At 35.3% G+C, this 14,663-nt stretch overlaps 1 protein-coding gene across 1 annotated transcript in view; it reads right to left on the reverse strand.

Annotated features, from left to right (window-relative positions):
- ERO1A (endoplasmic reticulum oxidoreductase 1 alpha) overlaps positions 1–14,663 on the reverse strand; it is a 47,829-nt gene that overhangs the window by 3,476 nt on the left and 29,690 nt on the right. Inside the window, exons 8-15 of the mRNA XM_023255690.2 lie at positions 13,809–13,855; positions 11,543–11,554; positions 9,063–9,089; positions 8,842–8,934; positions 7,511–7,757; positions 6,727–6,796; positions 1,293–1,379; positions 1,069–1,202 (exon numbers count right to left, since the gene is read on the reverse strand). Coding sequence (XP_023111458.1) covers positions 1,069–1,202; positions 1,293–1,379; positions 6,727–6,796; positions 7,511–7,757; positions 8,842–8,934; positions 9,063–9,089; positions 11,543–11,554; positions 13,809–13,855 — 717 coding nt within the window. The remainder of the gene's footprint in view (positions 1–1,068; positions 1,203–1,292; positions 1,380–6,726; positions 6,797–7,510; positions 7,758–8,841; positions 8,935–9,062; positions 9,090–11,542; positions 11,555–13,808; positions 13,856–14,663) is intronic.

Consider the following 14,663-nt stretch of genomic DNA (forward strand, 5'->3'; position numbering starts at 1 on the left):
ATACACAAAGAATCAAAACTTGTGGACTACAAAGAGTGACAATAGTAAATATGTGACCAAATTGTTTGCACTACTTTTTATAAAAGTTTGATTATTATTTTGAAGTGTATTTTATTCTGCTCTCCACCATGAAAAAAGTACCATAATTCTCAAAGAACTAAAACGTTAAGTTTCTGTGTACTAGAGAATAATTTTGAAGGTCAATTATTTCAAACCCAAAATATTAAATCATATTTTTTTAAATTTTTTTTTTTAACGTTTATTTATTTTTGAGACAGAGAGAGACAGAGCATGAACAGGGGAGGGTCAGAGAGAGAGGGAGACACAGAATCTGAAACAGGCTCCAGGCTCTGAACTGTCAGCAAAGAGCCCGACGCGGGGCTCAAACTCACGGACTGCGAGATCATGACCTGAGCCGAAGTCAGACGCTCAACCGACTGAGCCACCCAGGCGCCCCAATCATATTTTTTTTAAAGTGAAGAAATGTCATCCTTAGAAAATGTTGTTTGTGTAAATCTCTGCATTCTCTACAAACAGTAGTCAGCAGGAAATGCATCTATACATAAAGTCTAGATGTATAATGTATATATTATAATGTATAAAGTATAATGTAAGTTCCTTACTTCAAGTTTATCTTCCAATCATTTTATAAAAATTATTTTTAAAGAATGATTAACCTTTTCACATAATGGTGAACCCACAAAGAAATTGTATACATATACCTATTTTGAACAACATGATTTTTTCCAGGACCTTCAAAAAATATGTGGGCAGCACAAAAACTACTTTTAAATAATTAGAAAAATATACACAAATTCAGTAAAATTTTATGTGAATACTGAATTCTAATCAATAAATTAATCATAATTATAAAAATCAATAGACGAAAGTAAAGAATATCATGTAATGATTGTGTGTACCTACATAAAGTATTTCATAAGATCACAGAATTCTGTAGTGAAAAAATTTCACTAAAAAGGATATTCCTTACCCGTTTTATCTGAGAGTGTATGTGTTGAACTAGATTTACTTGGCTAACAGGAACAATTTAAGTACATTCAAACTAACCTTCCAAATGCATTAAATAATGATACTATTTCTTGTCGGGTTAGATGGAATTCATAGCTGGGCCCACTTTCTGGCATATTTGCTATCAGTTTCTCAGAAAACAAAATCTTCAGAGCAGTCCCCAAACCCTGTATCTATAATAGAAATAAGAAAAAAAAAAAAAAGTCAGAAAATTCTTTGTGTAAAGAATAAATGAAAAATAAGATTGAGCTAGATTTACTTACCTGAAGCTTTCCCCACAGTCGACACTTAAAACAACCAACACAATCCATGATTCTTGAAATATTTCTAAAATGCAGTCGAAAGTCCTCCTGAAAACAATTTAACGAGATTTTATTTATATTTAGCATATAATCAAACACTAAGTGTTTTCTGAGTGCCTTCTATGTGTCCAGCACTGTGCAGGGGACTAAAGGGGATTGAAAAAGGGGAAGAGAATTAAAATCCACATTCACTGAGCACCCCTGCGTACCAGAATCTACATACACAATTTCATTTTAACTTCCCCGCAAATCCAAAAGTAAACGTTATTATAATCTACATGAATAAAAAAACAAGGTTCAGAGAGGTTAGGTTGCCTAAACTCCCATGTGTAGGAAACAGCAAACAAAGACCCCTGGCCTGCCTGACTCAGAAACTAAACTATCTGCAAATATACAAAAAGGTAACTGAGTTGAGATGTTTTGCTTTATGTGATTATTAACTATATGTAAATATCAGAAGAAGGGGGACAGGAGTAGAATGGCATCATTTACCAAGAAAGAAAAAAAAGGGGCACCTGGGTGGCTCACTAATATCCGACTCTTGTTGGTTTTGGCTCAGATCATGATCTGGCAGTTTGTGAGTTCTAGCCCCTGCTTGGGATTCTCTCTCTTTCCCTCTCTCTCTGCCCTTCCCTCGCTCAAGCTCTCTTCCTTTTTTTTTTTTTTTTAATTTTTTTTTCAACGTTTACTTATTTTTGGGGCAGAGAGAGACAGACCATGAACGGGGGAGGGGCAGAGAGAGAGGGAGACACAGAATCGGAAACAGGCTCCAGGCTCTGAGCCATCAGCCCAGAGCCTGACGCGGGGCCCGAACTCCCGGACCGCGAGATCGTGACCTGGCTGAAGTCGGACGCTTAACCGACTGCGCCACCCAGGCGCCCCTCTCTCCCTTTCTATCTCTTGCTCTCTCTCAAAAATAAATAAATAAACTTAAAAAAAAAAAAAAAAAAAAAAAAAAAAGAAAGAAAGAGGGAGAGAGGGAGGGAGAAATTTCAAAATTTGGCTCCATAAAAGTTAAAGCTTTGCTTTCTGGTATTAATTAGGTAAAACAATCAGATATTTTATTATTAATAATATTTTACCATATTTTTATTTTTAAATATATTTATAATTAATATTATCGTACAGAAATATACAGAATATAGTGAACATCCAGGTATATGTCACCAATCTTTAAAGAAACTATCACAAGTACCACAGAAACCTCTATGTATGCCTCCAAAGTCCTGTATCCTACTCTCTATAATTATTCTGAATTTGATGTTTATTGTTCCCTTTTTGGTTTTATACTTTTAATATGTAGGTATATATTCTATAACCCTAAGGTATTACATTGTTTATAATAGGACAGAATTAATCCAGATCATCCAAAAGTAGTTTATGTCCTTAAGGAATAAGTAAAAAAGATAGGAAGCCAAGAACACATCCTACTTTTACTCCAACGGAAATTATTAGTTTGCCAAGTGACTCCTTCTGTCCTGGACTTGTACTGGAATCCCAAGCTTTAAGCAGGAAATTTGACATACATTTCTGACTGAATATCCATTGTAGCAATCAGCCCACAATTTGAGGAGTGTGTAGCACTTCTCTATTTTTAAATGTGACAAACCACATACTGGGCTCAACCAGAAGCGAACAGGACCAATGACTTTAAAATGGGAATAAATCAGCAAAGACTGGAACCCACTTTCAAAGTGTATTCACAATTCATCCTGAGGATACTTCTTCCCTAGATGCTTTATTCAGCTTGAGGCTTTGAAGTAGGTGTAATGTACAAAAGATTTTTTTCTAGGATCCCAGATCTTATATCTTTATTAATATGAATTTTGTATTAATTTAGTATAAAGCCCAAGTCAATAATATTGCCATTTGTTAACAATATTCTACATCTTATGTTTCTGTACCTTTTGCACTGAGTTCAGTAAGAGGTAATCTGAATTTTAAACCTACTTTTTAAAAATATTTACCCAGTAATATTACTCTAAGTAAATTTTGGTGATTTAAGGTTTCCTTTAGACTTGTGTTTTAACCTGAATTAAAGAAAAATCACACTTTGGGGCACCTGGGTGGCTCAGTCGGTTAAGCATTCGACTTCAGCTGAGGTCATGATCACACGGTTTGTGGGTTCGAGCCCCACGTCAGGCTCTGTGCTCACAGCTCAGAGCCTGGAGCCTGCTTCGGATTCTGTGTCTCCCTCTCTCTCTGCCCCTCCCTAGTTTGCACTCTGTCTCTTTCTCGCTCTCAAAAATAAATACATTAAAAAAAATTTTTTTTTAATCACACTTTTAACAATAACAGCATAGTAAAATTACTCTAAAGCAGATGTCCCCATCCTATGAAGTGCTGACCTCTGAAGGGTTCAATAATTACAAGGGCCTACAAAATCCATATGTAGACAAGCATTGCCTACAGACAGAATAGCTCTCATGTATGCACTATAAATTTCCAAATGAATATAAATACTATGATCAATAAAACACAACTTTTACCTAAAAAGTGTTACCAAATGTATTTTAGCCTTTTGGTAATTATATTGTCATAATCTATAGATACAAAAAATACTACTCTCACAGGGAGAGCTTAAAAGTTTTTGACTTTAGGGACTCTCATAGTTGGAAAGGTTGGAAGCCTCTGTTCTAAAAGACTGTGCTTGCTTTTGTAGACACCTAGATTCAGTATCTGGATCTATGTTTGTTAATTCAAATACTTGAATGTGGCAGCTCTTGAGTAAATCTTTGTATGGCATACACAGAGAGTAAGCGTGATTGCTTACAATAGCCAAAATAACATTGCAAAATTAAAGCAAAGCACAATTGCTTATGTGAATTTAACATGCCAGAACCAAATTAATAAGCTAGAAATTTACTACATCAGACCAGGAGAAAATATCTGTGACTTCACAAATATCAATGTCCAATAACCTAAATATATTCCAAAGTTATCTCGGATTAGGAGAATTTATGATCCTTAAAATAACCAGAACCTAAATCACTTATAGATTCTCCTTGTTTATGTATACAGCTTTTAGGTCAGTACTTTAAATTATAGTCAGTGGGTAGAATGAACAAACATGCTGTGGTTACATACCGTAATTTATATTCAGTGAAACCAACTGACCAAAACACAATTCTCACCCAATCCTTAAATGTTTTAAAAGCCTTCAAGTGAGATCCTACTCTATTTTGAGTTGAACACTAAAAAATTCTTTCATGCAGTCTTCTATTTCTAACCATACATTGACAGAGTATAAAGCAGATGAGATTTTTTTTGAGAGAGAAGGGGCACAAGTAAGCAAGAGGCAGAGAGAGGGAGGAAGGGAGAGAAAGAGACAGAGTGAGAGAGAGAATCCCATGAAGGGCAGAGAGAGAGAGAGACAGAGAAGCATGGCTCACCCCAAGCGGGGCTTGAGCTCACCTGATGTGGGACTTGAACTCACAAACCATGAGATCATGACCTGAGCCGAACTCAGATGTTCAACCGATTGAATCACCCAGGAGCCCAAGATGAGATTTTAAAATGAATTTATACATACCCGAAACTAATATAACACCCTATATTAATTATAAAAAATAAAACTTAATGTGACTGTTCACATCCATTGTGTTCACCATAAACTACTTTAAGAAAGTATACTCTCTGATATTAACAAATTTTCTTGTTTTTTTACTTTTTTATTATAAAAGAATTCAGAAATCTGAATTCTGAAAAAATCCTATTAAACTCCATAGGACATCAAAGATGAGTGTTCCCCCATCTTTAGGAGCCCACTGAGTGGATGCCAGCTCCATGACTCCTAAGTGTCAATGAAGGCAGAGTCAGACACATAGTTAGGGAGAGGGAATGGCTAGAGCCATGACCAAAGTACGTTCAATATTTCCACAATGGGAGCGAGACCAATGTGGCATGGAGATGTGTTTCTTCATTTCCCCAGGCCCAGCAAGGAGGCCAGCTCCCCACTCCTACACCTGGCCCATCCTCCAAATAGGTCTTGGGCGGACCCCGCTGCCAAGGCCCTAGGGCTTAGCATGTCCATATCGTCCTGAAACCGAAAGGCCAGGGCTCCTTTGGCGCAACTTGTCCCACAGTCACAAGGGCTGATCCACATTGGACATCTCCAAGCCAGAGATAGGACTCTGGGAGACTGCATTTATATGGATCCTGAGACGAACTTTGATAGATAGTAAAAGATGTCATTAAACTTGAAAAAAAAAAAAAAAGCTGAGTGTTTCAGAGTTTTGATAAAATTAAAACATTATGAGAAATATTTCTAATCTGCACAATATAAAAAGAGTTGATGCAAAACAAGCTCCTATAAAACAGCAAGTATACTAAAAATAAGGATGACAGTGAAAATAGTAGAAAAAAGTCTTTTTACAGTATCTTCCCCCTCACTTTTAAGTTCCTGGAAGCTGCCTGGGAGGTTATATAAGCACTGAAGTATGTATTTCTAGCAAGAATGCTTTCAGTAGGAGGTAGATGGGAGGTCAAAAATAACTATTATTTCATAGCAAAAAAAAAAAAAAAGTGCAAAAAGTATTGTGTTTGCAAACTGCATAAAATCAGGTTCTTTCCCTATAGAAAGAAACAAAGAATAACAAAACAGAGGAATATTGCCATAAATATTCTGAAAAAAATCAGATCAAGCCCAGAGCTCCTGAGGGCCACCTGCCTTTCCTTACCTATAGTTTTGTAACAAAGAACAGTAACATAATTTTACTTGAGTCCCCAAATAAACTGGAGTCTGCTGAGGGTAGAAGCTGTCCCTTCCTTTAATGAAAGAATCCTATTTTGCATATAGTGAGTGTTTAATAAATCTTCCCAGTAATATTTTATATTTGTAGGATTTTGATGCAAATATACAGAAAGATGGTCTTTGCCTGAGCTTATACCCCTATTAAGAGACAATCCTCATTTTGGAGGGTATCATGTCTTTTCTTCCCATGGCTACATGCTGGCTTTTCTAAATACCTTTAATTCCTCCTGAATGAGATAAACGACAAACACTGTGCCCTCTCTCCCTAAAGAGGATCTTTGTAATTTAACCAAAACCATTTTCAGAAAGACAGACTAATATTGTCATTCATGCTCTAGATTCCTCTCCCTTAATTTACAAGTTCTATTTGCTACGAGACCATCAATGTGAAAGCCATCTGTAAAGTGTGCAGTGACACACAGATTTCAGTCGTTAACTTTGAACACAACACAAACTAGATATTAAGCTGACCTGCATTTGGACTTCCTTTTCTCGAGGAAAAGAAAGTTTATGACTCTGGCTTTTCATATAATTTCATATTTATATAATAAGATTTATTGTTAATTATAAAAACATGGGCTTATATTCATACCTGCATAAGAGTTTGAAACTAAAAATTAAGTTAAAGTATAAAATCATTACCTTTAGTTTGTTTGCTTCTTTTTTATCCCCAGCAAAAAAGGAATTCTCATCAAAATGCAAAGGAAATGACCTGCATTTCAAAACAGAGAAGATTCATTTTCAGGTATTATAAAATATTAAAAGTCCCGCTAATATAACATTTCACAGGTCGGTGATGAATAATATAATTAAATACAGTAGAAAATATAAGGGCGCCTGGGTGGCTCAGTAGGTTGAGCTCCGACTTCAGCTCGGGTCATGATCTCACGGTTAGTGAGTTCAAGCCCTGCATTGGACTCTGTGCCGACAGCTCAGAGCCCACAGCCTGCTTTGGATTCTGTGTCTCCTGCTCTCTCTGCCCCTCCCCAGCTGCACTCTATTTCTCTCTCTCAAAAAATAAATAAACGTTAAAAAAAAATATTTTTTTTTAAAAAGAAAAGAAAATACAGTAAAATCAACACTCTTGCCCCAAAACAAATTCTTATCCACAAATCTAAAACAACTACATAAAATAGAAGTTTGGCCCCAAACCCAGTGTGTTCAACCGAATATGAAAATAATGTAGGTATCAAGTACTACCAGAATAATTCTTTAAAAACTTATGGCTTATAGTATCTAAGTCAAAACAAAAACAAAATGCAATTCTAAAAATTCTAAAATTCTATGTGCAAAATTAACTTCTAATTATTTTTTTTTTAATAATTTTCCCTTCTTTAAATTCAATGTTCAAGAATTGAACTTTGGATACCGCCTGTCACTCTTCTACTAATATTTTAAGTTGTACAAGTTGTAATATGTAATTTACTTGATTTCATGAAGTATTTCCAGAAGTAACATTTTGTTTTCTGCATCCTGAACTTTATTTCCAGTGAAGAGTTGAAAATCTGGGCGCTCAAAGAATGGTACCACTTTAGATAAAGCCCTTAATTCTATTAAGTAGAGAAAATACAAATTCTTAAGCCTTCTTGGACCTTCTCCTTCAGTCAAAATTCCATCAAACCGCTGCTGAAATTCTGTAATGTTGTGTCCCCATTTCTTTTCCAACCACGTTTCTAAGAACAAAGAAAAATTAAATAAATATTAAAATCTGAATTTTAAAATTAACTTTCAGTTTACTTACATTGGGTTATTTATGCCTACAGAAGTTAGTTTCGTTTTGTATTTTAAAATATATAACAATGAAACGTGCTTTTGTAATTTAAATTTTAATAGTTCTACATTAATATTTTATCTTCTAGGATCCATCCTTAAAAGAAAAATAAATTCACTGTTGTACTGAGAAATATGGTTTCACAAAAATCAAATTTTTGAATATAAACATATTTATAAAACCAAAATACACAATTTAAACATGACTATCCAAAATTACTAATAAGTTTGAAGCCCTATTTAAAATTATAGTTACTATACTTTGCTCCTGAGACATAGAGCTACTTTAAATTCCAGAAGAAATAGGTTGCTGATGAAAATCAACCATGGTCTTGTTTTGCAACAGCACTTTTAAAACATAAAGAGAAATGGGAAATGCTTTTACCCATTAAACTCCAGGCCTAAAACTAGCACACAAATAAAAGGGTTTTAATACAGTAATATCTAATGAATAACAAACTGTACTTTAAGGAGCTATTTTAACTCCCATAACAAAAGAATATTTCCAAAGTGATGTGTACAATTTTGAGCAGTTTCTTAAAAGAAGGTAAAGAGGGGCGCCTGGGTGGCGCAGTCGGTTAAGCGTCCGACTTCAGCCAGGTCACGATCTCGCGGTCCGTGAGTTCGAGCCCCGCGTCGGGCTCTGGGCTGATGGCTCAGAGCCTGGAGCCTGTTTCCGATTCTGTGTCTCCCTTCTCTCTGCCCCTCCCCCGTTCATGCTCTGTCTCTCTCTGTCCCAAAAATAAATAAACGTTGGAAAAAAAAAAATTAAAAAAAAAAAAAAAAGAAGGTAAAGAGAGCTCTGATCATGCTGAACATGTCCTTATAATACAGTTCCTACAATCCTGATTACTACCAGTTAAGAATGAATTTTTACTGCCTAATATTCAATAGGGTCAACTTTTTCCCATTAAGGTAAATACCAAAACATTTTAAGAATATCTGAAAATAAATGTGGTAAAATAAATAGCATTGAATGTCACATACCTTGTAGAAGATATCGTGCACTCAAATGCACATTAATGCTTGCATGTAGGCCAGATATAAGTCTGTAGAATGCTCTTTTTTCTACACAGAGGCCTAAAAATAGTAATTTAGTAAGAGAAACTTCATATGTGAAACTTGTACCATTATAAAATTAATTTCATATGTCTTTAAAAATGAAAAACATTTTTAACATTTAAATTTGCTTAAAAGTTTCCAATTACCTTCTAGCCAGCTGTAAAAAGTGTTCTCTGAAATTGAAAGAAAATAAGTCACAAAGCTGTAAAAATGCCAAAATATAAGTTTTTCAATATATAATAGCAAATTTGTGCCAAACAGTGATTTAAGAATTAACAAAAGGTCAAATTTTTATTTGCAATTTCTCCAAAGAAAGGAGAGAAGTTCTTGGTGTGGATTCAATTAAGTACCATTCTCTTGCTCAGTCTTTATTTTATTTCTTTTCTTTTCTTTTTTTCTTTTTTTTAAATAGGCTTCCTGCCGAGTGCAGAGCCCAACATGGGGCTTGAACTCACAACTGTGGTCTCAAGACCTGAGGTGAGATTAAGAGTTGGATGCTTAGGGGTGCCTGCATGGCTCAGTTGGTTATTCAAGCCCCGCGTTGGGCTCTGTGCAGAAAGCTTGGAGCCTAGAGCCTGCTTTGGATTCTGTGTCTCCCTTCCCCTGCCTCCCTCTCTCTTTCTCTCTCAAAAATAAATAAACCTTAAAAAAAAAAGTAAAGAAAAGAAAAAAAGAGTTGGATGCTAAGGGTTAAGCCACCCAGGCACCCACTCTTGCCCAGTCTTTAAAAGGAGTCAGCATTGCCTTAGGTAGCCCAGGTCTCATAACTTTCCAGGTAAAATGTTTTACATGAGGTCAGAACACAGGTGATGCTATGAAAATTAATAACTCATATGCTTTTCTAAATTTGAAAATAAACAGAATTTATGAAATAGAATTGGTAGTGTATTATTTGCATTCAGCTTATGCCATTTTATGCCATTCAGTATATCAAAGAAGCAATACATGGAAATGTTATAATACCAAATATCGCTTATATTCTATGACCCAATCAGATCACTGTCCCTATACTTAGACCTGGTAATTCTACTTTTAGAATTATGTTCTAAAGAAATAATTCAAATGATGAAGGAGTCAATAATTTGTACAATGATTACACTACATGTAACTTTTAAAACCTGAAATAATCAAAATGTACAATAATGCCTAAATTAACACGACAGAATACTATATAACTAGGTAACATGGTAGAATAATATAAAACTATTTAAAATGGTAAGAATGTGAAGCATGACAATACATGAAAATGTTTATTTGAAATAACATGAAAAGGCATGGGTATAATTTTTATAACTAGGTAAAGATTCTGAGCATGCATTTACTACAGATGTCAAACGTTGTACTATACAGTTCTTTTGACTAAAGTTCCTTGTATTTATATTAAAAATGAACTAAACAAGCATAAAAGTAATAGAAGGAATGACAAAGAGAATATGCAATAAATTAGACTATCTAAAAACTTAAAACATCTATTTGTCAGAAAGCCTTACAAGCAAAAGTAAAAGGCAAACAACTAAGTAGGTAGAATGTATGTTACAAATATAACAAAGGGATAATATCTTAAATACATAAAAAGCTCATAAACTGAATAAAAATGCTAGAGTGCCTCTTTAAAGCAGGCAAATAACAGTAGAAAATTCACAAAGGATAAACTACAAATGGTAATAACAGATAAAAATTACTCAATTTCACTAGTAATAAAAATGCAAATTAAATCTATAGATATACCACTTTTAATAGTAAAGATAAAAATATGACAATACTCAATTGTCACTTGAAAAGGATCAGGTGAGGGGCGCCTGGGTGGCGCAGTCGGTTAAGCGTCCGACTTCAGCCAGGTCACGATCTCGCGGTCCGGGAGTTCGAGCCCCGCGTCGGGCTCTGGGCTGATGGCTCAGAGCCTGGAGCCTGTTTCCGATTCTGTGTCTCCCTCTCTCTCTGCCCCTCCCCCGTTCATGCTCTGCCTCTCTCTGTCCCAAAAATAAATAAACGTTGGAAAAAAAAATTTTTAAAAAAAATAAAAAAAAAAAAAAGAAAAGGATCAGGTGAAACTAGCTGCACATTGATTGGAAGGGATGTAAATTAGCACATCCTTTCAATGACAAAATGCAATCTGGTGATACATATGAGGAGCCTAAAATGTCTATAACTTTTGATCCAGAAATTTAGGCTGTTATGGATGAATATGTCCCCCTTAAAATTCGTATGTTGAAGCCCTAACTCCCAATGTGATGGTATTTGGAGGGGGAAGATTTGGGAGGTGATTAGATTAACTGAGGTCATGAGGGCAGGGTCCCCATGATGGCATTAGAAGCTTCTGATACGGGCCCAGCGGATCCTAGAGTTCTGCTCGAGGAGCAAAGGAGAGGGAGTTTTCCCTGATAGGGGCCAGGGGGAATGCCTAGCTTCCATGTGCAATAGGTAAAATGCACAAGTGAATTATGAGAGGCTGAGGCAGGTTGTCTCTACTGCCTGATCCCAGGCACAGTCAATTTTCTCTTAATCTGTGCTTTCACCTCCGGAATCTTAGACATGAGTCTCAGAGTAGGAAGAAAAGTTTGCCAAATAAACATCTGAATGTATCTGCAAACATATATATAACATATGATAAAGAAATTATATTTACCTTCACTTTTCCCTGAAAAACAAAGCAAAATGTTTATTATTGTAAACTCCTTCCAGATGTCACTTTAAAATGCTACACTTCTGTAAAAATAAGACTGAATAATGGTTAGTTTTAGTCCATCAGTTCACCCGCCTAAGCAAAATCTGACAGTAAGACACTTGTGAGAGCAACTCTATCTAGTATCTAGGCATAATAGGAATTATGCCTGATTTGCCTCAAGGGCATCATCTCCAAGAGCCTGGATAAGGAGTGGTTTCAGCTCGTACAAGATTTAATATGGGCTGACAGGAGAGAAAAATCTAATCTATCATCTGAGAGTACTCTCGAGTATCTTAAGGACTTAACGGTTATTTGGTTGGCAGAGCCTTTTTCCACGTTTATTTATCCTAAATCTGTAACACAGTTTCTGCTAAAGATTTGTGTTCTTGCTTTGAAACCTCCAGACTGACATTGTGAATCTTTACCTTATTCAGGAATATTTTTAAAGACTATGTGTTATGATTCAAATGAGGCACAGTTCAGCGGTTTGTAAGCAACTGTTCAGTTACTATTAAAAACCTGTCTTCGTTTGCCCACGCTGATTCAATGCCATCATTGTTGGATTATTAAAATAACATATGCTCATTGCAAATATATATATTTTTTTTTTAAAAAAAGGAGGACACGGATGGAATAAAAAATGTCACTCATAACTCCCTCTGCCCTATATAAATACTGTTTATATTTTGGTAAATGTCCTTTTTCTTTGCAAATAGATATTTAGATTTTATATTAAGTATGTTTTTACAAAAATATATTATATATACTATATACATATACATACTGTTTGATACCTCAGTGTGCTATTGGTCACTACTTACACAAATAAATACAAATTTTCAGCAACATTTCTAACAGCTGCAGTCTACTACATGAATACACCATAAATCATCTAAACAGTTCCTTAATGAAGAACATTTAACTTATTCCCACTTATCTTTCAGATAAGTGAGGGTGGTTAATTAATTTATCAGATCATAATGTGAATTCCTAGTGAGAATCCCCTTTTACCTAGAAATTTGCATTTCATCTTATATTAAATCAATAGCTTCCAGTGAGTTCCCATATGTGACTCCATATAAACCCAAACCCTTGTTTAAAGATGTTCTTTCATTTCGAATCTAAGAAAGACTAGTCTGCCAACATTTAGGGAATGATGCAATCTTATTGCTTTCCAGGAGGAAATTTATGTTTATTGACTCTATGAGATCAGCAGCTTTTCAAATGAATTTTAAAAATGAAAACCTTACACATTTGCTAAAAGCACATCAAAGATTTCATCAGTAAGCACATGTTAAGAGAACAGGGATATATATTTCCTAAGCAAAAAATCTGAAATCATACACTGAAATGGTTTATTCAACAAACCATTCTGCCTATTATAGACTGGGCAAGGTTTCTGAGTTTCAATTTTATACCCCCTCTGCACCTTCACAGTGCCTAGCGCATAGTACACGGAGGGTTATCATTTGCTGAAGGAACAAATGATCCTCACGATTCTAGACAAGACCATTAAATGAGGAGAGCAATTTTCATCAATCATTTATTTAACAAACTACTCCATCTGCTATGTGTCAGGCTCTCTGCTAAGAGATGAAACCAATAAATACTCCCCATATGTCCAAAGTACTAGGTAGGATCAATAGATACATAATAGTAAAATAATGCTGCACAGTGGAAAGGTGGTAAGAAAAACAAAACGTAAGACCACTTTATGAGGACAGAGAGGTTTCTTCCAGTTAGGAGGGTCAGGGAGAGCGGAAAAGGCAGCATTTGGGCAAGACCTTAAGCGTATGGAGAAAATGAAAAATGTTAATGAAACATAAAGACGTGAATTTTAAATGAGACTCCCAATATATACAATGATTTCAAGTTCTGGGAAAGATCTGAGGCAGAATGTTTTTGGATATTCATTTAACTGGAAAATGAGCAAAAACAGTGAAAAACTAAATACAGATGTTATATAAAAATGCATAGAAGAATAAATATTTAACCCAATCTCCATCCTATGATAATCTAATACCATGAACTTCATTACACAAATACTTCTTACTGGCGTATAAATATTTTAAACACCAATTTCTCTATAAGGGTGAGGCATAACCTCCATGGAAATAGGAATATATGACCTCAAACGCTCTTGCCAACCCTTACCTGGCCTTCCTCTTCCTTCTAACCAAAGTTCACTGCCTGATAAACAACATAACAGTGCAAATAAATAACTCACCTTGACTAGAAGCCAAAGGATTTAAAGGTCTTTTAATTGTCTGTGGCCTAGAAACAAAAGAATTCAATTATAGAATATAATTATGTTACCTATCATGTTACAATTATTTAAATAAAAGTGAAATTATCTGAGAGTTTCTTAATGACTATATCCAAAAGCAAACTGTTTCACTGAGCTTATAAAATATTTAGTTTTCTCTAATTGCTTTAAGGGAGGGTGGTTGTTATCTGTTTTAGCAGTAATAGTTTCTGATCTTTTCCCATTGTAGCAGCCAGAAGAAAGTCATTTCTTAATCACTTCTTCAAACAAAGGAAGAAAATACCAGTCAAGCTCTCCTCCTAGAGTCATAAATGTTTCTATATACATTTCATATACATATACACATGTGTACGTGTGTGTGTTTGAGGGTGGCACAAAGCACACTCCTAAGTGAAAGACGAACAAACAAAAATGTAAATACTCAACCCAAGCATTCAAATAAAAAGGGGAAAAAAGTAGTGTGGGTAGATTATTTTCCACTTAGTTAATCTTAGGTACATCAGTTTGCCCTGTGGCCACCAAGTTTGTTATGATTTTAGTAAAAGGTATTTTTTTTAAGATATATTTGTTTTTAGGGGCGCCTGGGTGGCGCAGTCGGTTAAGCGTCCGACTTCAGCCAGGTCACGATCTCGCGGTCCGTGAGTTCGAGCCCCGCGTCGGGCTCTGGACTGATGGCTCAGAGCCTGGAGCCTGTTTCCGATTCTGTGTCTCCCTCTCTCTCTGCCCCTCCCCCGTTCATGCTCTGTCTCTCTCTGTCCCAAAAATAAATAAACGTTGAAAAAAAAAATTTAATAAGATATATTTGTTTTTGAGAGA

Source organism: Felis catus, chromosome B3 (assembly GCF_018350175.1).
Source record: "Felis catus isolate Fca126 chromosome B3, F.catus_Fca126_mat1.0, whole genome shotgun sequence".
Taxonomy (NCBI): Eukaryota; Metazoa; Chordata; class Mammalia; order Carnivora; family Felidae; genus Felis; species Felis catus.